This window comes from Centropristis striata, chromosome 21 (genome assembly GCF_030273125.1).
Source record: "Centropristis striata isolate RG_2023a ecotype Rhode Island chromosome 21, C.striata_1.0, whole genome shotgun sequence".
NCBI lineage: Eukaryota > Metazoa > Chordata > Actinopteri > Perciformes > Serranidae > Centropristis > Centropristis striata.
Window position 1 is genome coordinate 19,046,491 of NC_081537.1, and position 27,589 is coordinate 19,074,079.

The 27,589-nt window shown below is 41.2% G+C and overlaps 1 protein-coding gene across 8 annotated transcripts in view; it reads left to right on the plus strand.

Moving 5' to 3' along the window:
* Positions 1-8,058: 8,058 nt before the first annotated feature.
* nrxn1a (neurexin 1a) overlaps positions 8,059-27,589 on the plus strand; it is a 66,831-nt gene continuing 47,300 nt past the window's right edge. For 2 of the 8 annotated variants that reach the window (XM_059325295.1, XM_059325297.1), the window contains exons 1-4: positions 8,061-8,257; positions 9,378-10,797; positions 16,604-16,621; positions 17,358-17,387. In XM_059325295.1, coding sequence (XP_059181278.1) covers positions 10,065-10,797; positions 16,604-16,621; positions 17,358-17,387 — 781 coding nt within the window. In that variant the 5' untranslated portion in view covers positions 8,061-8,257; positions 9,378-10,064. Of the gene's footprint in view, positions 8,258-9,377; positions 10,798-16,603; positions 16,622-17,357; positions 17,388-27,589 lie in introns of all 8 variants that reach the window. The other 6 variants (XM_059325296.1, XM_059325298.1, XM_059325299.1 and 3 more) reach the window with 4 other exon arrangements.

Consider the following 27,589-nt stretch of genomic DNA (forward strand, 5'->3'; position numbering starts at 1 on the left):
GCACCCATTTCTGCACTCACACACACACACAGGTACACAAAGTCTGACAGGCTTTGTTTGGCTCTTGTCGGTCACTCTCCATCTGCTGGTCAGATGATCAATGCTAATGCCTGTTGAGAGTTCTAATGACACACAGATCTATACGCAGATGGACTGCACATTCGCTCTTGTGTGTGTGTTTATGTGTGTGTGTGCCTGTGCACGTGTGTGGGCATCCATGTGTGCATGTTTGCGCACATGGGCTAATGTTATTTGTGTTTAGAAATTGCAATCCTTTGATGAGGACAGGTCAGAGCTATTGTTATAAATGAGAGTAAGATTGCAGGGAGGTGACCTCTCCTACTTCACACACAAAGACACACACACACACACACACCCACACACACACACACACACACACACACACACACATATACACACATGCGCACGTGGCTGTTTGCACTATTGGCAAGTGGAATTAGTAAATGTATGAGCTACACAGAAACTCATTACAACACGATTAGAGACAAACCTCCCATTTAATCTCATTTAGAAAAGGGTGGTTGCCTGTCAAACACACTCACGCACACACACACTAACTCACTTATGCGCATGCACCGATGTACACACATTTGTACTTACACAAAGATCGCCCTCTGACAGCAGGGGTGTCTCTCTGACTCATAATATAATACCCTTATAATCACATGCTCACACCACTGTGTAAGTACGGTGCTTTAAATTACTGGAAATTCTACTACATGCAAATAATCTCACTGTATGAATCATATCACTGTAAAAAAAATACAGAGATTTCTCTCCATGTGGCATTTCAACTCCTCCCTTTCTCACCCCCCTCTGCGCTGTTTGTCACCGTTCACAGCACAAACTAGGTAAACCTCACCGTCTCAAGCTCGGCTCCACACACTGTAGCACAAACTGACATAAATGCAAGCACAAAATATGGGAGTGCACAAACACAGACACACACACACACAAACACTGAATGCTGACAGATGAGTTTTTATTTTTGGCTGTAGATTGTCTCTGCTGGCAGTTCAGACACATACTCACACATATATAAAGGAAATATGTATACACACACACACACACACACACACACACACATAGTGACCTTCTCTCTGCTGAGTAGGCAAAGAGTCAGGGGTCAGTGCCTGCTGTCAGCCTGTCAGAGAGAGGAAGGGAGAGGGGAAGTGAGAAGAGGCAGAGGAAGAGCAAACGTGGTTGAAGGAATGTACAGAATGGAGCTCCTTCACCTCATCATTCAATAAAGACTAATGCAATCAGAGACGGCCCATATCTGTCACGGTTAATGTCGGCTGATAGAGTCGCAGCAATTTAAAATGCTCATGGTATAATGCATTTCCCTGTGCCTCTTACAGACTGATGATGCATCACATCACGCCTTGATGGCTCTTGTAGAAACAGATAACCTGCTCTGCAGCATGCTGAATGAGGCCTCCATTATGCCTGACCATTTTGCCCGTTTTTATCTTAACCGGCTACAAAGAGTTTTGTCATCCCGAAAATCCATTACAAAAACAAAAGTTACCTGAAGTTCACGGCTCAATCTTTCAGAGTTATTGCAGATAATTATATCCTCTGTTATGATCTCGTCAAGCAAAAGCAATGCTCCCACAAAGGATATCCGTCACTTTAGCAGCCGCTTTCTCAAAGTGGATATTTCGTTCTAATGTGGACATTTTCTCTGAATTTCTTTGCTGCCAAAATCTCCATATGATCAAGTCTTACCACGAAGGAGTCAGGAAAATGTTACTTTCTTCAAACAGAGCCCTTGTCCTCCCTAATGGCCTGCATTTTGATTTTGATTTAAAACTCTTTCTCTGACATTTTAGAGTTTATCTTCCCTCCATCTCTGTCCTTAACCTTTTCTACTTCTTTTATTTTTTGAAACTATTGTTTTTATATATATATATATATATATATATATATATATATATATATTATCTGTATTAACTGTATATATTTTTTCTTGTTTTTGTGAACATTCATGGCAAAAAATAACATATTGTTATAGACGTATAGGTACAGTTTTAAAATAGATGAACTAATTCATACTATATTATGCAAATACATAACATTTAACCAAGAGTGTAGCCAGAAGAGCTTCTGACCAAAATCATTGTTTTCCTAATCATCTGTTGCAGCTTTATTATAGCCATCCACTTAAAGTTTAAAGACTGTTACTTTTAATGTGTAAAGATTAAAAATAATGTGGCAGTCATTAACAAATAGTTAATATATATATTTACATGTATATAATGTGTGCAACAATACACTTATAGAAAATTATAGTATTACTTATTATTAGTTAGCATTTATTATCATGTAATTGCTTAACAGTAAAATATTTGAACTTTTAACCACCAATTTGCCATTTATAAGTATGGCTATTCTTAAGGTTATTAGGGCCACGGGGGCAATCGCACCGAGCACTGGTCCCATACAGCAATAGCTGTAGGGACCAGTGCTCGGGGCGAAGCGACGTGAGTCACGAAATACTGCCCAAAATTTTGCATTGAAATGAATGGGATGGCCGAAAAAAAATTAGCGAAAAAGAACAATAATTGGAGATTTTTAAACGTCTACTTCTCCGGCATAATTTCACCTTGAGACTCCATTTAAACTTTAAACAGTAGACACAAGTCTTGTGTATTGGTGTATAAATCCACGTTTCGATAGGTCATATAGTTTTTTATCAATCCCTGTTCAATGACCATGATCATTTTTGGAGAAATTCTGAGATTATAATGGGTGTGTATTGCAAGGAATGTGTGTAGTGTAGAGGGAGAGAAAAAATTGTCAAAAAATAAATTTGAAAACTGTGCTCCAGGCCGCAAATTTCACTCTACAGAAATAATTTATACATAGAAACGTAGGAAAGTTTGTCTTCTCCCTCACAATCCTCTGGTAAAGCTGTCAGAGTTATAGTTTGGGCGTAGGACACACAGATGTGCCACCAACACGCACCAACAGCCTCATTGGCTCCCATATTAAAAACGCAGGAAGATTTCTGAAAAAGGGAGATGTAACAGTTTTTTTTAGTCGGATCAATGATAGGTATTATGGTTCTGCCAAAAATGCTTTCTGTTCGAGGCCAGAAATTCCAGTCTGTCCACCTCTGGCTGCAGTCACTCTTCCGGAACATTCAGGTGTCAGTTAATTCTGTTGATTTATCTGCTCTGATTGCCTTTGATGTGGTTACAGTTACAGATACACACACATTTTCAAGTTAAAGTATTACTATTGTGTTTGTTTTTTGTTCAGCCTGTCTTATATTTTCAAAAAAATATTCGAGAATCAAAATTACATTTTAATTTATAAATGATTGCATTTCTTGAAACAAGTTAATTTTTATTGGGAAGAGGTTGAAATAATCTGAATGCATTGGCAGATTCTAAAACAACACACTATAGGCTTAATACACAAAAGTAACTGTATAGAATTGAGTTTTTTGCGATATTTTTAATTAAGAATAGGCATATGTGAATTATTTGATCAATACTTAATTTCCCATTCACTCATTTTTTGCATAGCGCTTATTAATAATTGTGTGATTTTCCTGTGTGTTTCTCTGCAGTGAAACAGTGTTTCTACCAGTAATATCTGTGGTGTTTTTCATTGCACTGGGAAATAAAATGGAAGAACGTTATTATTTGATAATGCCATTTGGTCCAAAAGGTCAGCCTGGCCCAGGGATGGAGGGAGAGGGAGAGAGAGAAGGGGGGTGGGAGGAGGAGTAGAGTTTGAGGGGGTTTGAGGAGTGGTGCTGGTGGTGGTCAGTCCAATTGGAAACCAGGTGCTGATGTTGAGATAGTTACCATAGTAACTCCTCCTCCTCCTCTCCCCACTTGCTTCTCTAACACTCCCCTCACACATGAAAGCATGTGCACAACTGCATGCTTATCCCAGCTCTGGTCTCTGTGGTTAACCCATTTCACACTCATATCTGTTGCTCAAATCAATTTGAGCCTGTATGTTCCAGCTGTGTGGTCACACGGCATACTGTGGATTTACCATTAAAGCCGCCTCTCTGCAAGTCACCTGCCCTGCTGAAGCAAATATATACACAAGCAAATATCTCATAGCCCCCAAACAGCCAGTACAGACTGTACAATCCAATGCAAACAGACACAGATAAAGATGACAACTGCTTTAAAAAAAAAAACCAGGAGTGATGTATGCTTGTGTAGCTGACGGCTGCACACCGTTATGTTGTGAATGCTGCTTCATTCATCGTTTCTGTAGAGTGTATCTTGAATCAGCATCTACGATCAGGTCAAGGCTGTTCTTTTTACAGGAAGCCCCAACCTTTGGTTGCCAATTTTCTAACTCCACTCCTCCTCCTCCTTCAGCTCCAGCACTCGTCGAAGGTGAGCGATAAAGCAGAGTAAAAGGGAGTATAGCAGATGTGTTGGCTAGTCAGAGACAGACATGTACAGACTGAGGGAGAGAGAGGAAAAGAGCAGCAGCAGCAGCTGGCCCAGGGTGCCCAGGGAGAGCACCTCTGAGCTGGGCTCCACAGCTGGAGTCCCTCCCTGGGACAGGCTCGAAAAAAGCGCTGTGTGTGTGCATGTATCTGCATGTGTGTGTGCTCAGATTCTGCTTTATGATTGAGGATATTTGTACATGTAGCATTAATGTAAAAGCACTGTATGCCTAAAAGTAGACACATTGCATGCACTTGTCCTACTGCCTGAAGCAACATGTACACCAGAGTAAAGAATGGTTGACATGCCTGCAGACCTGACCACACACACTGTACGGTACAGCACACACACATCATGAGTAAACCTCAGTGGAAGCTCATATACTAGCCCAGTTCTCAACCTTTTCCGTGTCTAGGACCCCTAAATTGATTCACATCAGACCTCCATTTGATAAAAAAATTTCACTTCAGGGACTTCCATTTAAATAGATTCTGGTTGTTAGATATGATTGAAACTAGACTTCTATTGTATTGAATTCTATTGTGAGTCTCTGAGCAACAGAGAGAGACTGATGCACGCTTTTGTAACTAGCAGGCTAGACTACGGTAGCACTCTCCTTTCTGGTCTACCGAGGGATACAATTAATTAAAAATTCTGCAGCATGAGTGCTGACTTAACACCAAAAGAATAGCACAAATTATGGCTATTTTAAAGTCTTTAAATATGTTAGCTGTTAGTTTTCACATTTATTTTTTTAAATGCTTCTATTAGTTTATAAGGCACTACATGATTGTACACCAGCTTACCTCTCTGAAATGCTTTTAGTTTATGAACCAGAAAGGTTCCTCAGATCCTTCACTTCTTCTTCTTTCAATGTTCCACAAAGCAGAAAGAAAACGTGTGTACTGAAACATTGTTTTACTTATTCTATTTTCTAAATTTATTCTACATTTGTTGACCATTGAGATTTATTGTAATCACTTGTAAAGCACTTTGAATTGCATTTAATTTGTTTGAAAGCTGCTTTATAAAAAGGTTTGCATGATTGATTTATCGCTATTAACTACAGTTAAGGAAATAATCCAGGAAGTAGTAAAATTGATGATGTGAGTAGTAACTCTTAAGACTCTTACCAACATTGGGCTCACTTCTATAGTGAAAATAAACTATTTCTTCATTTTCTGGGGACCTGGAAATCCCTCCGAGACCCCTGGTTGAGAACCACTGCACTATAGTTATGCTATATATTTTGGAGGATATTATAGCTCCAAGACGAAACTGACTGAATGTGTAATTGTGACTTTTTCCCCCTGTTACTTCAGCACCAAGGACAGCGTCCTGGATTTATCAATACAGTTACTACAGCAACTGATATTTCAGAACCATGGTCGAGGCCGTAGATTCTAACTTGCACAAATCTCAGTCAGTTAAAGTATAAATGAGTCAGGCTTTATCATATTCAACAAAACAACTCCAGCGCTCAATCTGCTCTGATCTTTGGGTTGAATTTTGTAGTATTTTTTCATTGACTTCAATTTTGTACATGGGCCTTTCCCAAACTGTTGCAACAAAGTTAGAGGCACACCATTGTCTTTTACACTGGTTCCTAACCTGACTTATACTAGGGGTCTTTAAATCTTGATGGGGGGTTGTAAAGCCTTATTGATTTTGAGGCTTGCCTCTTAAAGATATACATACAGTTGGCCTATATCTCAGCATTTAATTCATTTGTGTGAAGAAATCTAAACTGAATTGTGAAGGGCACAATGAAGACCTGAACATAAGCTATGAGTCTTCCCTTTCTGCTAAACAGCTTTGTCCTGCATTAAAAAATGATGCCGTTAAAAACTACCAAAGAGCTAATCCAACAATGGCCAAGCATCAGGCTGAGGAAAATGATGCATTTGTTAGAAGAAGAAAAAGGAGTATGATTATTGAAAAACAGCATAAAACAGATATATGTGAATTAAAACGTACTAAGACATCACAGGTTAACACAGCTCCAATGCAATATTTACAGGATATTATCAAAATGAATCCAAATCTTTCTTTTTACACAAACGTCCTGCTATTAGTGTGGTTACTAATTGGAATAATTGTATGTTTATAAGCTGTCCTGTCCTGTACTGCATTTATTATCGCATGACATATCTATAAAATGTGTCACTTAGTCAGGGGTTGTCACTTTATGTAATGATAGAAGATGGATCATTTCAGGAAAAATATCATTGTATGTTGTAAAATTCAGATTTCCCTTAAATGGAACTAATTGGCATCATCGAAGGAAGAGCATATGTACAGCCCAGAACCGTGTTTGTCTGTTCAGATGAATGAAGTGTGTAAACAGAAAACAGTGAGAGAGATTTGTAAATAGAGATGGCCTTTCTCAGTTATTGTGTTCAAAATGTGAGTTAATTGTACAGTTTTAGAGGTTCCTCTGTACTTTGGTAGTCATGCATTGAATGCAATGAAATATCCATAAAACTAACTCAGGGGTTGTCACTTAGCTTAATGATAGAAAATGGGTTGTGTCATGAAAAATGTTGAGAACCACTGGTCTAAAATATCATTTTGTGTTGTAAAATTAAGATATCCCTAATTGGAACTAATTGGCAACCATTAAAGGAAGTGCATATGTACATTTTTGGCCATGAAGTGATTTGTCAGCCCAGAACCGTGTTTGTCTGTTCAGATAAATGAAGTGTGTGTTCTAAGAGAAAAACAGAAAACAGAATGAGAGAGATTTGTAAATTGAGAAGTCCTTTCTCATTTATTATGTTGAATATGGGGGTGAATTGTACAGTTATATGTTGTTCTGTACTTTGATTATCATGCATTGAATGTAACATTAAAAATCTCCATAAAGGGGGTCCTTAAGGAGAAATGTTGAGAACCACTGGTCAAAAATATCATTGTATGTTGTAAAATTAAGATTCTCCCTAATTGGAACTAATTGCCAACCAATAAAGGTAATGCATATGTACATTTTTGACAGCCCAGGACCGTGTTTGTCTCTTCAGATGAAATAAGTGTGTGAACAGAAAACAGAGTGAGACAGATTTGTAAATTGAAAAGGCCTTTCTCTGTTTCCTTTTCATTTCGTCCTCCCACCCCCCACCCCCCCACGCTTCACTGAATCGCCGACTTCCTTTACACTCGCCCCTGTAGCACGAGAGAGGTAAAGGCCATCGTCACTGTCACTCACGGATTTAATCATTCGGATCTACCCCCGGTTCTCGCCTTATTTTCTGCCTCCGGTAATTGCGTTTCTGTTTCGTGCGGGGCGGTGAGAGCGCGCTGTCCAAGGTGCTGCAGCAGCAGCAGCAGCAGCAGCATCGCGGCCCCGCCCATCCTCTCTACCTCACACACACACACACACACACACACACACGCACGCTTTCTCTCGCGACCACGTGACTTTCCCTCTGCCGAGTCTCGCGGAGAGCATCAGACTGCACCTTTTCCTTCTCAAGAGGACGGAGAGAGAGAGGAGAGAGAGAGAGAGACATTGAGTCAGACAGCAAGAGAGAGAGAGAGTGCGAGAAAGAGAGAGAGGGAAGGAAAGCAAGAGAGAGAGAGAGAGAGAGAGAGAGAGGGAGAGAGAGAGAGAGCGACGGGGAGAGCAATAGCACCTTGTCGCCTGGAGGCGAGCCTGTGATAATTTTGTCCCTGTCCGGTAGACCGGCTCTATCTACCACCAGGCGAGCGGGTGCTCTCCCCTCTCTCGCGGCTTTGAGATTCTCCTCAAATGGGAAGGGAAATCGATGAGCCGCACTGTTGCCACGGAACCACAGGATGTGCGTGAGGTAGGTCGGTTCTTCTCGCCTCCTAATAATGTGCCTTCATTGAGGGGATTTTTTTTGATAACCGGGGCGAGGCTGTCACATCACCGTTTACAGGTTGTGAAGCCAATTAAAAGATTTTTTTTTTTTTTTTAAGAAGTAATTACCATGTTAGCTGTAGTTAGGGCGCAGGTGATGAGACCGTACCTCCGGTGTAGCCAAGAAGAAGCGGGAGAGAAAAAAAATGGAGAGGAGGTATGGCCGCAAATCGAGAATCGATATTTCAACCGCATTCATTCACCCCGTCTATCAATAACTGTGATGTCGCCTTTTCAGATTTTCGCGGAGAGGAGGAAACTATGTGTAGCCTTTACAATATGTGTCTTCTTCCTTTAACAGCCGATATATTACTGTGAAGGTTATGTGTGGATGTGTTTAGTCGTTAGAAACGAGCTCCGGTTGCCGTTAATTCGATAAAGCGAGGCGGTTTGAGTCATCCGCCGCAGCGCGCGGAGCTGCTGCTCCCGCTCTTTGTGATGTAGCTAACACAATCCTTGACGGTGGACGCCGCCAACCGTTATTAATGCGTTAAAAAAACAAGCTAAAAAAACAACAAATGTTGGTTAATGTGGCTCGTTCAGGTTACTGTTAAGTCTCACAAGTGATTTAAACAAAAAACTGATTTATGACGTTAAGGCTAGTCGCAGGTATGCCACCTTATAAAAATCTCCTGCGGCATGATGGGAGCTTTACTGAGGAGGTGCTGTTTGTGTATGTCTATGTATGTTTGTGTGTGTGTGAGTGTGAATGTGTGTGTATGAGCCTACACATATGAGTGTAGCTTAACTCACTGATGTATGGGCTGTGTGGAAACAAATTTTTATTGTGTATGTTCAGTATAAACAGTCTTGATTTGGGCCTGTTAAATGTGTAATGTGATGTGTGTGTGTGTGTGTGTGTGTGTGTGTGTGTGAGCACAAAATGCATGAGAGAGAGTAATTTGAGAATTATAGCAGCCTCTGCGTGTGTGTGTGTGAGTGAGAGAGAGAGTTTGCATGTGTGTTTACGGGCGTGTTGTGTGTGTGTGTGTGTGTGTGTGTGTGTGTGACCCTGGTTGATTGTGCCGTCTCTGTTCTCTCTGTAGGTCGCTGGAGAGAGTGATGACGTGGCAGTGAAAGACACACATACCTCACTCACACACATACACACACACACACACACGCACACACATATATTTGCCCACACACACTTTTAAGTCTTGCCCTACTAAGACGGGGAGGAGGGAGAGAAAAAAATTCTGCTATGACGGTGTCATTTCTCTCCATTACCAATGTGTGAGCCACACACCCACACACACACTCATACTCCGTGGGGAGTTGCCTTCATGGGGGATAAGGGCCTATCTAGGGCACAAAGATGGAGTTCACATCCTATTCGTCACTTATCTAACACTCACACAGATGTACACACAAGTACACACACCTGGAGTCTCATATGTTAGGAATGAAGAATGAAAGACTGAATGAGGAGAAGACATTGAACATATCATAGAAGACACCAACACCAGGCCAAGGCAGGAGAAGATTCCCCAAGCGTGCTGTAAGGACGAAGGGAGCTTCTGTTTGACCCCCTCCCCTACTGGAGCTGTGTTGTACCGGAGCCTGGACTTGTAAAGAGCACTAACAAGAGAGCAGGGTGCACCTGAGACACATAGAAAGTGTTCCTAGAAGTGCCCTACAGTTGTCACCATGAGCTGTAGGCTAGAGGGAACACCCCAGCTCTAGCCTCTATCTCCTCCAGTGTGTGTGTGAGTGCGAGAGCGAGTGTGTGTATGAGTGTGATGGCGGTGTGTGTTTGGGCGGCAGCCCCCCTGATCTTCCTGGGGCTGTGCCTGTGCAGCGTGGGGGGCCAGGCCCAAGGGGAGGTCCTAGAGTTTGGGGGCGTGTCCAGCCAGTGGGGGCGGTTCCCAGTGTGGAACGCCTGCTGCGAGAGTGTGCTGAGCTTCAGCCTGCGGACTCACAGCCAGGAGGGCCTGCTGCTCTACCTGGATGATGAGGGCTTCTGCGACTTCCTGGAGCTGCTGCTTCTTCATGGCCACCTCCGCCTGCGCTTCTCCATCTTCTGTGCTGAGCCAGCAGAGCTGCAATCAGGTGTGGCGGTGAGTGACGGGCGCTGGCACGCAGTGCGTGTCAAGCGGGACTGGAGGAACACCTCATTGGAGGTGGACGGGAGACTGGAGGGTTGGGCGGAAGTGAAGAGCAAGAGAAGAGACATGACAGTATTCAGTCACACCTACATGGGCGGGGTGACGCCTGAGCTACACTCCTCGCCCCTGCGCCTGACATCCCCTTCAGTACGGGAACATCCCGCCTTCCGTGGCTGGATCAGGGCGGTGAGCATCAACGGCACGCTGTCGACATTGGACAGCTCGGAGGGTGTCACGGTTACTGCTGGCTGTGGGCCGGATCACCAGTGCCAGAACGGAGGGGTGTGCAGCGTGGTCAACGACCAGGCCGTCTGCGACTGCTCCGACACCGGATTCCAAGGCAAAGACTGCAGCGAAGGTAAGGCCCAGAACCATGCTGACCATCATAAACATCTCATCCTTGACACAAACATACACCGACACACATACATGAACATACAGTTACATTTGTGGATCCATATCTCCAAAATGTATACCTCAAACTCCCAACACCAGGTCCTTCAGTGTAGACATCTATTTTTCATTCACACCTTCACACCTGCCTTCAGTTGGTGCGTATGGACCAGCAGCCTTCACAAACAGTGCAAGACATGCATACTGATTATGTTTGATATTGATTTTTTATGGCTGCCAATGACTCCCAATTTAGTATGTACCTCCAGAACTCGGAGCTAAGCCCTCTCACAAGAAGTGCAGTCAGTTTAGTGGAGCTGGAGCTGAGAGATGGAGAACAGCTGTTCTGAGCTGCAGTCAGACCGTCAAGCTTGAGAGTCTGGAGACAAATTCCTGAAACTTACTGGAAACCATTACCTGGCTGTGGGTGTTAAAGCCTTGATGGGCTCAGTTGGTGTGTTTGGCAAAACATAATAACCATATAGATCCAGTATGGATGTAGTTGTTGGCTCGTGTTGAAAGGCTTTAATTGGAACTAGGCTAAGAGGCTGGGAATCAGTAGTTTTTCATGGCTGACACCTGGCTGCCTGTGTTAATGGATTTGCATTGATTTTAGATGGCCTTCACAGGTACAGGTAATACAAAGGGTGTTGAAATGTGTATACAATATCGCCTGTCATTAATTTGAACAGCTTGCAGCCTGGTTGCTCTGTTTGTGTATGTGTGAGAGAGTGGAGTGTGTGTTCTTATGCATTATACAAGAGGAAATAGTGTCCTGTCAGTCGTACTTAATATATATGAAGAACTGCGACAATAAACAGCCGGATATAAAAATAAAACTGTTATGTGAAAAAGGAAAAAATGCTGTTTCATAAATGATTTAATACCTCAACTCTTCAAGAACACCCTCCCTTAATACTGTCAAACAAGCCTTTGGTCAGTGCAAGTGCCAATATAAAGCCAGGGCACTGTAATGATGGCCATTACAAAAACGAAACAGCTGCTTAATGAACTCAGCTACCTTGTTATGGCCAGTACTGCAAATGCTTTCATTTCCCCCTGCTTAGTTGTGTGTGTCATCAGATTTGCTGCAGTTCATTCAAGAGCAAATCTGCATTGTTAATCAATAGCGCTCTCCTGTATATTTTTATTTTTTATTTTCGACACCAAATATACCTTTCAGCTTCTTCTCAGTGATTGATATTTTAATGACACAAACGGCAGAATGGCCTTGCCGTGCCACCGTTTGTCACCAACCTGACCTCACACTCCACCCAGCACCTCTATCAGCATCACACCTCCCACCATATCACACCCTAGCATTTAGCGGGCAGTGGGATGGCCTAGGTTACCATGGAGACAGGACTAATAGGAAGACCTCACGCCAGGAGTGTTTCTCCGTCCTTGCTCTTACGCCCTTCCTCCCTACCCCCATTCCTCAGCTCCTCGCTGCTACCTCCGGCTCTTAGTGGCTTCAGGCATCAAGTCTGCCACACATATCAACTGTATTTACGTGTTAGTGGTGGTGAGTGATTGTGTGTGTGTTTGTATGTCTATGTATCACAGGCATCCTTAAGGCGATAATGACTAAGCAGGTTGTGAGGGTAGTTGGTGCGTTATGCTCACTAGCAGTGGTGGAATGTAGCTAAGTACATTTACTCAAGTACAATTATGAGGTATGTGTGCTTGAGTATTTCCATTTTCTGTAACTTTATACTTTGACTGCACTGCATTTTGAGGCAAATATTGTACGTTTTACTCCACTACATTAAGCTGACAGCTTTAGATACTTTACAGGTATTTAATATACAAAAACATGATTAATTTAAAGTGATTAGACTTTTTTTTTAATTAAACCCCATAACAGTATATGAAGGAGTCAAAATGAGCCCAATCTTTACAAACACTGCTTACATGAATGCATAAATAATAATAATGATCTAATAATATATTTAGAATAATAAGTTCAGTGGGACCATTCTGCAGTACCAGTACTTTTACTTAATACTTTAAGTGATGCTGATACCTATGTACTCTTACTGAGGCAAGGTGTTGCATGGAAGACTTTTACTTGTAGTGGAGTAATTTCACAGTGTGGTATCAGTATTCTTACTCAAATAAGGGATCTGAATACTTTTCCACCACTGCTCACTAGTGCTGAAATGAGTCATGGATTGACAGAAATAATTAATGGTTAAAGCAGACTTGCAACAATTTGTTTATCAATCAATGAGTTGCTCAAGAGAAAGTTAGAACTGACCATTTTTCAAGCAAAAATGCTAAACATTTGCTTGTTCCAGCTTCTTAAATGTGTGGATTTATTGCTTTTCTTCATCATATATGATAATAAACTGAATTTTCTTTTGAGTTTTGGACTGATGGTTGAATAAACCCAGCTATGTGAAGGCATCCCTGTGAGCTGTGGAAAATCCTTTGGGCCGTTTTTCACTATTTTATAGACAAAACCAGTTCTTGAGTAAATTATGAGCAGATCCTGAAAACAATAATTAGCTGCAGCCTTACATTTAAGTAACTTGCAAAGCAAAACTGTGAAACATTCTCCAGTTTCAGCTTCTAATGTGAGGATTTGCTGCTTTTTTGGCTTTGTATCATTGTTAATTGAATAACTTTGGTTTTTGGGCTGTTGGTTAGATGGAACTTGTCCTCTGGGAGGTAATGAGTGACATTTTTCACTATTTTCTGGCCTTTTTTAGACTAATCTAAATTTAAATCAATAACAGCTTCCCTGATCATGATAACAATTGTTAATTGCAGCCCCTTCTGCATGTGGTGTTTCTATATGTTCATGAAGTGACAGGTGAATCAGCTCTCTGCAGAAACTCGTTGCTGCTGTCAGAATTACGTGAGATCCAAGCCAGTCTAATCCAGTCTGCTGTTTTTCTCTGCTGGTTAGGGCACACTGGAAGACACAGACAGCACTGACACACACGCACGCACACACACACACACACACACACATACCTGCAGAAACACGTGTAACACAAACATGCAAACAAATGGAGAAACACATTCAGATAGTGTGCAGGCTCCACCATTAGTCACATCACCACGAGGTACCTAGCAGCAGTGTAGCTCAGGCTAAATAGGAAGTGCAGACATTTTACATAAAGGCTCTTACAATACCTGCTTTGCACTGGCACTTTGTCGCTCAACAACAGGCTGCTTATTTCTTTTAAGGGGCTGCTTTATACTCTTAAAGATGGACTCACATTACAGTTGTGTGTGATGCCAAGTGTTGCTGTGTAGAAGTGCTTTTAATTTTTTTTCTCTTGGCAATAGTGGCCGGTGTTAGTAAATGTAGTAGTGAAATGTAGTAGTCTAAAATGGTTCCAGTTATGAAGTCTGCTTGGACGGATGTACACAGCCTGAGCAGTACTGTATTTGGTTGGAGTAATTTGCTATCATGTCAAATTGTATAGCATTACCAGAATAAATTCTGCTTGTACTGCACTGCCTTCGCATTGAAGAGTTTAGGTGGGAATTGCTGCAGGGTATAAAGTATGATGGTTAGATGATGGTGAAAATTGAGAGTAGCTTAATGGCTGGTTTTAAAAGGTTACTTCATGTCTTTTCTTCGGTTCCTCACTGGTGGGAATATTACGGTAATTCATGGACATTAGCTAAGGAAAGTGATTCAAGGGACAGAGCTATTCAAGTGAACCAGCAGCTTTTTTCAGAAAGAAAGAAACTGCAGCAAATGGGGCCAGTTAACAAAAACATTAACCATGGACAACAGAGTGCAGCAACATCTTAAGAGTATTTCCGATGCCTGGTTCTTATCTCAGACCTCTCTGAATCATGGAGCTGAAAATAGTTCAGAGATACAGAGAGGAGGATCGAGCAGATGATGTATTCTTTGTGGATGGTTTAAATTTTTTGTAGTGCTGTTTTGTGGGATAAAATGTTTTTTTAAACTGGCCCGGTGCTGTTGTTCAATTTGGTCTGACAAGATGCCGGCTCAGTGGGATATCTCCAACCACAGGATCCGCAGGCTGAGCTAATATCCATGCATCAATATCACTACCAGTGAGTAGCTCATACCAAAAAGAAATCTCTCTTCAGGTGCACTAAGGCACAATGGAGAAGAGAATTCAAAGGTTGAATCTGAGAGAAATTAAGTGGATGGCAAAGGGAGTGGGGAATAAAAGCTCAGGTCAAAATCGTTCTTTGAATGAAAAAAATCATGTTAACAGCATCTAAGGCTTTGTGATTAAATTGATTATATATAGTGGAACCACACATGGGGAGCATTAATGGGTCCATGAGTCCTGTGCAGTTATTTTGTAAGAGTCAAGCAGAGTTAGAATGAAAGTTTACCTCCAATATGATACCTTGAAATGATTATTATGATTGTTATTTTGAACCCAGCAACCCCACTGAAGCTGCACAATAAAGCTTTGAGATGAAATTATAACCCTCTGAAAATTAGAAAAAAAGTCTGTTATGAATCTTTAATACAGAATGAGTATGCGCTGCTAGAGGAAAAAATGGATCCTTAGGACCATGTTTGAAGCCAGAAATAAGTAGTTTGACTGTGGCAGTGCTAGTTTCCGTACACGTTTACATTTACACAATATCTTCAAGGCTTCATAATGATCCGCTTTTATTCACACATATTTCTGCAGATTTGTGACAAGCTCAGACACATTTTCAAAGTAATATAATATTATTATATACTGTAAGCATATTTTTCTCCCCTGAAACACAGTATATTACATCTTTTATAACAGTGTCAGACAAGGATTTTGTACCAAAGAGCAACAATATGTTAGTTTTAGAGAAAAAAATAAGAAAATATAGTTAAGAGAGTTTGGGCATGGCTATGCATAAATGTAATTACTGTCTAAGCCATTCTGCCCTCCAGTGACGGCAGAGTGAACCTGGCTTGTTAAGCCTGGCCTGGCTTGCATTGTCCTTGAGGGCAAATTGCTGTTAGCATGCTAATAGCCCCACCTGTTTCTGCCATGCCACTACCACAAGGGCAGAGGCAAGGAAACACTCAGATGAGCACACAGCTTAGAATACATACACTTACACGCACACTTTCAGATGCACACAAACAAACACACACACACACACACACACACACACACACACACACTCTGTCCCAGTATTGAACCATGCATGCCCCTCGTCTTCCTGCACTGCTAATCCATCCCTACATATTTTATATTTCCTGATATTTCACGTCATTATTACTGCCATGTTCAATGTTAGAGTATGTGTGCCTGTATGTGTGAAAGACCGAGGGAGTGAGAGAGAGCTTGTGAGACTGCGTGTTTGAATGTGTATTGCATGCTATCTGTCGGGGGGCTCTGGGGAGATGAAGCGGCTGCAAGGTAAGTTCTGGGGTAAACGGCTCTCGAATCCAAACATACAGGTAGGAAAGTATATTTTCACCCACACCCCCTCCACCCTCTGTATCTACAAGTGTGGCTGGGTATGTGTGTGTGCCCTTATATAAGTGTATTTGTACACATGTGCAGTCATACAGAAAGATTGTGCATTTTTTTTTTTAAAAAGCAGCTGTGTGCGTATATAAATATATATATAGACAAACCTCAGTTTTGGCTACCAGTGCAGCATGGTATCCATTGTGACGTTTGCGTGGACTTTGCATGTATGTTACCACGGTAAACCTGGACGGGTGTGCATGTACAGTAAGTAGCCATGGTAAACGAAGGGCTTAGCATGCATGTTAATGAATGTCTGTCTCTCTCTCTCCTCGCCCGGCCGCAACACCTTTCCAGAGCACAGCTACAGTCCAGGTAGGTTGCACTTCTATCTATCTGTCTTCTCTCTCAGTTCCTTCTTTGTCTGTCTATATTTAAGTTTCTCTTCCTGCTCTTTATTCAAACGTCTTTCTTTGCTTCTCTATCTGATCCCCTCTTTTCCATGATCTTAAATTTATTCTTAAATACACATTTCTTTAGCTCTATCATTATCTCGCCATTCCTTTCCACTCTCTCCCATTTATATCTATTTCCTGTCAGATTTGCCCTTTACATTCTTCTTTCTGGCATTCATGTTCGCACTACATCTTCTATTGTGGAAATACAAAGCAAGGTAGTCAGCATAAATGTATGTTGGTCTGTGTGGGTATGCAGGGATTGGATCCTGACATCTGGTAAGTCCCACATCCCATGTGCAATCATCTGAAGTGGCTCTTGCCTCAAGGTTACAGAGACATACTGTAGGCACACACATATACTGCACTGTATACGACCTAGTTCATGGCTGTGTGCAGACGTCTGTGTGCGTACCTGTGTGCGTAGGATCGCAGCCTAGGATGAGTAAGTATCTTCAAAGCAAGTTTTTTTTAGACATTTTGAATAATTTAGAGGACTCATACACACACATGCACTCACACTTTTATACAGAAAGCGTTAGCCTTCACCAGCATGTCAATGACACACTCCTGTATCACAAAAACACATAAATGCACACACACTTCACGCTCCATGATCCTTTGCTGTGCTGACTGTGCTCTTGTCTTCCTTTAAGGTCTGGCACACCTGATGATTGGCGACCAAGGTATGGCCTCCTCTTACCTCACTTCCTGTTGTCCTCTGCTATACCATCACCCCCTACCTCCTCACCCCCACACTCACAGCTCCCTGTATCCCTCCTCCACTTCATCACCACCTGTCGTGGGAGGAAGTTGTCTCTCTAGGCACTGAACTAAGGTCAGTTTTTTTTCTGTAATTGAGATTTCTTCATTTTAAAAATGGTCCCATTTGGTCTCATCAAGAATTTCAGTTTTAATTTAAACTGAAATAGATGACTTGGGCATTTGCAGAGGAGCAATTACATAATAATAAATGAAATATGCCCTCAAAGATAATTTTTTTGGTTTGATTTTTTAAGAGAGTGATGAGTCTGAGAGCAACTTCTACTGGGATATATACTATAATCATGGCTGCTGATGAGGGAGGGGCTAATGGGAGGGTGTAGACGGCTGCGGCTTGATGATGCTTGGCTGGGTTAGACTTGGCGGGGCTCCAGGTCATGGAAATGGAGCTGAGGGCCGACCGACCGACTCCATGGATGGTTTGAATTGGTCTTTACTCTTCCACATCATTTCATTTTCTCTCATCTGTATGTAAGAGTTTGATTGAGAGGATGGGAGCGTTGAGTGTGTGTGCATGATGTATACACGTGTGTGCATGTGTGCTTTTACATCATGGTTTGAATCAATGATTGTGGCAGTTTTCACAGGAACACTCCACATTCATCCATAGCTTTTTTGTCGGCTTCCAGCATGTCTCGCTCTGCCGCCGCTGGTCCACACATGGGCTGCTGCTCATACATTGGCGAGCACATGTTAATCCGAACAGATGTTCCTGTGTATGAAAGCAATGCTGTCACACCTCAACCCCCAAGTTGTCCAGTGCTTTTGATCATAGACCCCCCCCCCAAAAAGAAATTGCCACTGTTTTGAAAATTGTTCACTGATGAACAAAAAACTCACAATGCCACCTCTCTTTTTGCCCTCTTTCTTCTTTTTTCCTTCTTTGTTCCTGCCCTCTTTCTCACTGTTTGGGACACCACCCTCTGTGAATTTAGGACTCAGAGGTACCCCCCCCCCCTCCCCATGATTATTTCATGTGTATGGCTAATGGGCTTTTCTGGGTGGTTTTGAAGTTGAATGTATTGACAGGCTCTTGTATGTATGATTATACGGACGTTCGGCTTCAAGTTCTCATTTACAGTTGCCATTAAATTGGAATGTTTCATTTTTGGTAAGGTAAGCTGTCGGTGCATGTGTGTGTGTGGGTAAGCTCATACTTATTAAGCGTGCGTGCATGCGTGCAAATGAACCGGGCCTACGGTGCTTTTGAAAATCTGAAGGTAGGTGCTGCTGGATCGGAACGGCTCTGCATGACGCTGATGAATACACTGATTGACCCACATAAAGACAGGGCTGACCGTGACAGGCTGATCTGCGTCTATTGTGCTCTTTGATTGGATGAGAGAGAGGACATGATGGCGGCTGTCTCCCATTGTGACAGGGCCGCCATGTATTCACTGTAATGTGCTATTTAATGAAAGGTTCACCCAAGCTGGGGGATAGAAATATCTCGAATAGAGCAAAATATGTCTTCATCCATCCATCACAGTGAGACATCTCTATTCTGACAAGTATATTTCTATCTCAGAATTTATGCTATGTTTTGATTGCTAAGTAAGCTCAGAGTGCTGGAGTTGCTGCCTTAAAATGTCTGGCATGAATCATCCAGGTGGCAGTGAAAATTTAATTGCTTCATCTGGCTTATGCTCAGCATTTTAAATCACCTACTTAAGGACTGACATGTATTAACATATGTTTTCAGCGTTATTACACAATGTATTCGGTGTATTTGTGTATAGAGGATGCCCTCACTCTTACGGATGTTTGGATTGTAATAGGCAGAATGTAGAACTGTGGCTGATTTTTTCTTCTTTTATTTATTTATTTTTAAACCTTTTGAAGTCTCTTTCAGAAACTGTACACATGAAAAAGCTGTGGGTGTATGTGTGTGTGTGCGTGCAAGTGTTTTTGCTCTGCATACTGAGGAGTAAAGGCTGTCAAATGGTGCAGACGAAGCCTAGCTTAGGTTAGCTCAGCGTAAAGAGGCTTTTTGAGGAGCCCGCAAAGCTGAAATGAGTTTCTTTGAGGGGGCGGATTGGGTGTGGGGAGGGGTGCCTTAGAAAGATATATAGCATGTGTGTCTGCTTGTGTGTGCGTGCTGGAGAAATTGAGAAAAAGCGACTGTGCCTGTGAGAGAAGAGCTAAAGGAATGAATGATAGAGGGAGTAGAGAGGAAAGGAGGAAGCGAGGGAGAGATAAAGTGAGTCGTCTTCTCTCCTGTGATGTAGAGCAACTGCCTGTATCTGCAAAGGGACAGCGGTGCTCCTGTCTGCCCTCCCAGCCCAGTCATTCTGCAAGGGACATCAGCCCTGATGGGGAGTCCTGGACCTTTCCCCTCCTCCATAAAACACAGCTATCATTCTCCCTGGAAACGATACCCACAGATCACTAATCACTTTGAGTGGGTGAAAATGCACGAATTGTGGAGGGAAGAAAGAAAAGAGGGAGCCAAATTGGATTTTCATAAGTATCGAGCAGCCAAAGGAAGAGGGGGAAATGGATTTTTTTTCTTTTTTTGAAAAGTATTGAGCAGCAATAATCTGGATGGAAAATGTGCTTAAAGCCAAGTAGCAGATTTTGCCCTTTCTCTTCTCTCTGTCTGGCCAAGAATAGACCGTGAAGGGTCTTGGGTGAATGAGTGATTGTAGGTTCTGAATAGGATTGAGGAGTAGCTCTTAGACGTAATTGGCAGCAATGCTCGTTTATGATATTTATTTATATGTTTTTTGCCGTGAGCCTGGGTTGTGCGGTTAATAACGGTTGTTTGTCTGCATGTCCAAGTGTTCTCGATATCAATCCAACAATCTGCGCACGGCATAGACAAGTGGTCAGACTTCGCTTGAAGTGACCTTTACACACGCCCTTACGTGAACGGACGGACAAACAGACACTCACACACACTCACACACAATAACCTTTAGAGAGTGCCCGCTGAGTAGGTGAGTGAGTGTGTGTTCAGTGTAAATATGCATGAGTAAGGCTGCCTGCACATATTCTTCACGGTCAGTGGATGAAGGCAGGACAGAGAACAAGGTATGTTTGTGTGTGCGTGTCTTGTGTGAGTGCATGAGTGCGTGTTCAGGGGAGGTGGATTGTGAGTCATCACTTGTGACTCATAAAGCGTCGGCAATCAAAGCGCCTCATTTTAACACATTGTCTTATGGCAAAAACACACAGATGGACTCAACACACACACACACACACACACACACACACATGTTCAGTGTCACACTCTTTGGATTTCTCTTTTAAATTGCCTCTTTTTGTTTTTGTCCTCCTGACACATACACATGTGCGTGCTATTCTCACAAAAACACACACACACACACACTTGCATGCACGCAGAGGCCGGGCTCCGTGCTGACTCTACCATATGTGGGGTAGTGAGTGGTAGCAGACGCCAAGACAAGAGAAACCAGTCGGTTCCAGCAAAGTACAGCATGTCTCCTACCTCTTACTCATCATCATCTAACAGACCTAATAATAAATCACACCAGGACTCATTATTTTTCATTAAAATACAGGCACTGAAACTAAATTACAAAACATATTTGTGTAGTTTAAATGATCATTAATAATAAGTTTTATTATTATTATATAATGTATCAACTTATCTGTCTTATATGTTGTTTTTATGTTGTAGTGCTTAAAATATTTGTAAATTATAAAACTAGTTGATCATCAATGAATCAACAATAATTTCCATAAAATATAAGTTATAGAAGTTTCTTATTAAGAAAAAATACCAAACACTTCAGCTTCTCTCATATGAACAATTCCTCCTAACGGCTACAGCTAAAAATGATTTTCATTATCGACTAATCTGCTGATTTTTTTTCTCTCTCGATCAATTAATAGTTTTGTTTATTAAATGTCTTGTTTGTCTGACCAACAGTTAAAAACCCCAATATATTCAATTTACCATCATGGATGACAAAGAAAAGCATGAAATTCTAGCATACATATATTGGATATTCACTAATCAAAATAGTATTTATTAAGGCGAGACACTACAGACAAGAACATTGTTTTTTTTTCATTCATTGAGATTTTGGACTACTTTGTTTCTATAACACGTATTCTTTTACACTAGTGGGATGAAAACATCCAAAATACACATTTAGTTGTTTATTTGAATACACTTTTCTCTTTGGGTCTGTAGAATTCTCATGAATTCAGAGTTAGCATTAGATAATGCTTCATTTGAATATTTGAATGTACATTTCCAATGTAGTTAATTATCAGTAAGTCAATCAATGGAAAATGATGGCACGACCTTTAATTTTCCATTGATTGACTTATTGATTAATAAACTAATAATCATTGCAGTTCTAATATCTTGGTAAAGTAAAACATTTTTAAATAAAATAAAATTGTCTAGGCCTGTTGGGTTTGGCAACTTGTTATGAGTATTTTCTGTATGATATTTTTACATTTTTTATACTACAACCCAAAACAAACAGTTGCTGTGTAAAATGTAAATATCAATTGGATGCAGCAAATTTATAATGAGTTTTTACATTCACAAAAACTAAAGTTTCCCTGTTTATTCAACTTAGTGTATGTTGCAAAGGATTATTTCCTTTTTGATTTTATTATGTTTTTTAGAGTCCCAAATTCTTTGGAATCTGGGTTGTAAATGATTAATCACTTAATTGAAAAAAAATAATCAGCAGATTAAATGAAATAATCATTACCTGCAGACCTTGCAGAAAGAAATTAAGGAAATTCCCTCATGTGGCTGAAACGCAGCTTATCCCATGATTTGATCAGTGTTGTTTCAAGAGAATCTTTCTATTGCATTGTTTTTATGTTACCCTCTTAAAATCACCAAAAATATTTTGTTTGCATTTGCCAGAATTCTTCACCTGCCAATAAAATCTGCAAAATCATCAGAGCCTTGAAGTAAATAGTGTATATTTGTCAATAAAAGAAATGTCAGACACACATTAGCCACTGCAGTTGTAATGCTTACATAATTTAGCAAGACGGGCAAGTGAGCAGCACTCAACTCGAGGTGAGAGAGAGCCGATTGGTGTTAAGAGGCAAGTGTCTGGTGATTGGCTGCCTGCCCGACTGACTGGCATGAATTTGGCTTCTGATAGTCGCGTCTTGAGCTGTGAATAAAAAAAACTGATAAAACTAAGTTAAGCCCCCTCCGGACATCAATAGTGATAAAGCAATTGCAACAAAGTTTTTACTGCAAAATGCACATTTTCTTCTCGATGCACCCTTTCTACTAATGGTACTAATCCTGCCTCTACTTTCCGCTACCAACACCCATTACGGTTCTGTACTACAACACTCATTAATGCTTAACACCCATGCAGCTCTTGTAATGAAAGTCACAGCACCACATACAGAGATCTACCCCCACATTATCAGGGAGATGCACAGTTACAGAACTCACCGTGGGAAATGTGAAGCAATCCCACTAGTAAATGTATACATTTAGTGGTAATTGTACGCAATTACCATCCTGTTAGCAAGTACACATTAACATATTCGCACATTCGCTGCAATGCTAATAGGAAACACACAAAGCCAATGCACCCTGTAATCGCCTAAAAATAAAGACATCAAACGGACTCCCCATTTGCAGAGGATGAAGGGAAAAGATAGAGCGGAGGCTGGCTGCAAGTGTGAAAGGGAGGGGTGTGCAGGATAGGGTAAAGGCGTGTAGAAAAGTGATGGTGAGGAAAGATAGGAGCGCATTCAGAAAGTGGGAAAAGAGAGGTGGAAAGAGAAGGTCGGAGACGCAGAGGGAGACAGGAAGGGAGATAAGACTGCAGCGTTTCTCAGCAGGGGCGCTGCATCTCTCCTTGGGCTCCCTGACTTGACACAGTCTCGCATCAGCGAGTGGTATTCATCAGTGATGCAGATACCTCATACTCACACACATACACACACACACACACACACACACACACACACATGCTCCCTTTTTTAGACAGAAAGAGAAAGAAACAGGCAGAGCGGTGCTCCAATTGTCTCCTACCTGTTCTAGCACTTTCAATTGTGTCTGAGTGGGTGCTGAGGGTAGTGGCCCAATTGGCGATTCACTCCAGTACCCCATCTGGCATTTGAAGTTCATTTCTTTGCTGTTTGCCAAAACAAGAACAAACGCAACAAGACTACACACACTTGCACTCACAAGCGTTGCGCACACACACTCGAACACTCATTTACTTGTGGCGCTTGTCTGGAATAACTACGACAACTGAAATAGCCACCGCATTCATTAAAAACCCATTACATTACCTTTATGAAAAGAGGTCTTTATGAACTTGTTATTTGTTAACAACCTGCTGTAAGGGGTTTCATTGGGTGTGTGTGTGTACGTGTGGATTTACATGCATGCAAATGTGAGCATTGTTTTCTGTCTGTGTGGGTAAATTTAACTGCCTCTATTCACAAACGCACATTTCCTCTGTCTGTGTGTGCTTTCCAGCGCTTTATGTTCCTTTCAGTGCATATGTGCCGTGATGTATGTATGTGTGCCTGTGTGCACGCCTGTGCCGGGTGTGTGTGTGTGTGTGTGTGTGTGTGTGTGTGTGTGTGTGTGTGTGTGCGCGTGTGTGTGTGTCTAACACGGATGAAACTGACTCTGATCTTATCCAGCTTAAGACAAATACACTGTTCTGCCTGCAGACATTGTCATGGAAACAAGCCGGTTTCCCTGGGTACCAGAGAGAAGGCCAAATTCAAGCTACAGACAGAGAGAGAGAGATGAGCAGAGATAAAAGAAACAGAAAGGGACAAGAAAGAAAAGATTGAACATAATGGCAGGAAGTGTGCTGTTCATTGTTTTTTCTTACAATGAAATTCAAAGGGATTAGCAATATAAGATATTATTAAGTTATGTTCTATTTGTGTCTCAATTAAATTCACTTGGACACTAGAAAAGACCATAATTTTTTTTTGCCTATAATATATTTTAGAGCCTGACAGGTATATCGGATGACAGATATTATCGGCCGATATTTGCCAAAGGCATATCAGTATCAGTGTATATGCTGTCTGATGGTGCCATAATATAAACTTTTTTAAACAATGTATAATGTATTGGCGTTAGCTCTTAATTTTTTTTTTTTTTAATAGCCGGCAATTGACTGAAGAGTAATGATGTTTATTTAGCTCTTTATGTTATTCCTACTTCTTATTTATTTTCTCACTTATTATTTATAGAACTGGTTGACAGTGTAATCAATTCTTTGTATCATGTATAATAATGTTAAAATTAAGATCTCAAAAAATTACTCTATTAGCCACCAATATTTTCCCCCATTTAAAAATCGGTATTGGCATCGGCCTCAAAAATCCCATATCGGTCAGCAAAAATACTCCTTTTGACTATTTTTATCATTGTAATTTAGATATATTTGGTTCTTGAGACACATTGGTCATATTTTAGTTGAAGCCAGACAAGGATTAGGCTATCCTCAACGAAAGAAATTCTTAGTTGACAAATGCTCTGTTGGCTAATTGTTAAAAGTGAGTTTCTCAACAAAGAATCATGCAAAAGCACCGTTTTTAAATCTTATGTTTAACAGATATTTGCTTATAAGTTTATTGGAAATAAGTAATTCAGCATGAAAAAATAATTTAAAATGACTCATCAGCAAAATCTTAGTTGACTAAGAACAAAATAACTGTGATTTTTCAAGTAAAAATGCCCCAAATTTTGACGCTTCTCAAATTGAGACAAGTTGTTCTTAATAATCTTAATATCATAGAAAGTTAAATATACTGTATTTTGAAAACAAAACATTTGGTGATATCACCATCAGCTTTGGAAACTTATGATGGGGATTTTGACATAAGATGCAGTGATCGACTATTAGACTCGACTCGACTCACTCGACTTGTGAAAATGGCACAAAATTATGTTTACAGCCTCTGAAATGTGTAGATGATTATATTAAACTGAATATATTTGTGGTTTGGGCTCACAAAATAAAACACTTAAAGACATAAACCTAGACTTTGAGCAGTGTGGATGAGCATTTTTCACTATTTTCTGACATTTTATAGACCAGGGGTGTCAAACTGATGTGACTGCAGGTTTTTGTTCCAGCCAAGCAGGAGCACACCTGATATAACAAATCAACTGAGCGAAGACCGTTCAGGTGATTGAATGAGTCAAGTCAAGTGTGCTCCTGCTTGGTCGGACCATCCTTTACTTGCTATAGACCAAAAGATTTCTCAATTAATCCAGGAAATAATCTGCATAATCGACAAGGAAATGAATTGTCACTTGCGGCCCTAATTTTTGTTTTATAGACAAAACAATTGATCAACTAACTAAGAAATAAACCTGTGGATTAATAGATTATGATTTGTCGAAGCTATGTCTTTACACTGTAAATCTCATATTGGGAACGAATGGCCTCAATTTAACAGCAACAACAACAAAACAAGGAATAAGAGCTCAACGTCGCAGACAGCCAATCTGTCACTTGTTTCCTGACAGTAATATCCTCCTCTACAGTATTGCTCCCTTGGCTGTGATGTGATAGCCCAATCGCTTTCAAAGCCAGATGCTGTATATCACTGAATAGAGATGGAAACGGCAGTCGTAGCCTTTAGTGGACTTGGCTGTATGGATTTTCACACTTTAACTTAATATCAAGACTATGCATATGTTAGCATACATTTGCATGCATTTCCCACACTGGTCATCTATCTGTATACTGTATGAGTGCATAGTTAATCCACCTGTCTGTTATTAAGGAGGGATGCCTTCATGCAGGATGTTTGAGTTTATGCTGTGTATGTGTATGTGTGTGTGTGTGTGTGCATTTGTGTGTGTGGACAGTCTGAGAGGGGCTGATAGCAGAACTGCATGGTGGGCTAAAAACGAGGTGCAGGGGAATTGCAGTGTGCTATCTCCAGAATGACAGGGCTGCCATGATTGAGGCTTGCTACACTAGGATTTAGATACACCAGCATTTTTCTCTCTTTTCCTTCTCTCTAGCCATCCATCCCTCGCTCTGTGCCACTCCCTTTCCTTGTCTCTCTTTCTACCCCTCTACCTCTTTCTCTTCCATTTTGTGTTACCCATCTCAATGAGTCTCTCTCCGTCTCCCCTTTTCTATTCCATCTTCTTCTTTCAAATGCATCCTTCCCCTTTTTTCTCTACCCTGCATCTTTTCCACCCTGCTCCCTCTTTCAGGTGATGTGTAATGTAGGCTCCCCTGATGTGCTCCCAGCCTCCATCCGCCATTTTGATTCAGTACAGCTGTCCATGATAATGTACTGTTCACTCAATCACTCTTTCTCTCTCTCTCTTGCCCTCCTTCTCCATCTCTCTCTCTCTCTCTCTCTCTCTCTCTCTCTCCCTGAAACACACACATGCACGGACACATTGCTGTAGCCCCTGTAACACAGAGTTGCCATGGAAATGACAAATTAGTGTGTGAAATGTTGAGGAGGAAGCCCATGAGAAGAGACAAAGCCATATGAGACGCACACACTCGCACACATATGCACACAAACACACAGAGAACTCCAAGTGATGTGTGTTTGATGGGTGGAGGGGCGGTACAGTTGCAGCTGGTCCCAGTAGCAGCAACCATCAGATCAGTTATTCACTCCCTCTCTCCCTCCTGACTCCCCAAAGGCTGCTTTATTCATTAGAATGGTAGCCTAATGATTGAATTCAAAGTCTTATGCCAATCATCTTCCATCTTTACATTCTTGCCAGTTCCCACTATAGCCAATATTTAGTTTTTAATTTATTTCTTCTTTCATATACTAAGTCCTTGCACATTTTCGTGAACAATCTCCCTCCTCTCTCTCGTCCCTTTCTTTACTTTTCTTTTCTTACTTGTCCTTTTCTTTTAGTAACTTAATTTAATCAGATAGTCCCAGTGAGATCAAGATCTGCTTTTCAAGGGAGAGCTAAGAGAAAGAAAAACATTTCGGCCCGATAAGGCTGCAACTAAAGATCATTATCAGTATCGCTTAAACTGTTTATCGTCTTTTCAATTGCTCGATTAATTGTTTAGTCTATAAAATGTCAGACAATAGTGGAAGAAACTCCACGTCTTAGACTTTTCCAGAACACCAAATTACATCTTCAGATTTCTTGTTTTTTCCACTT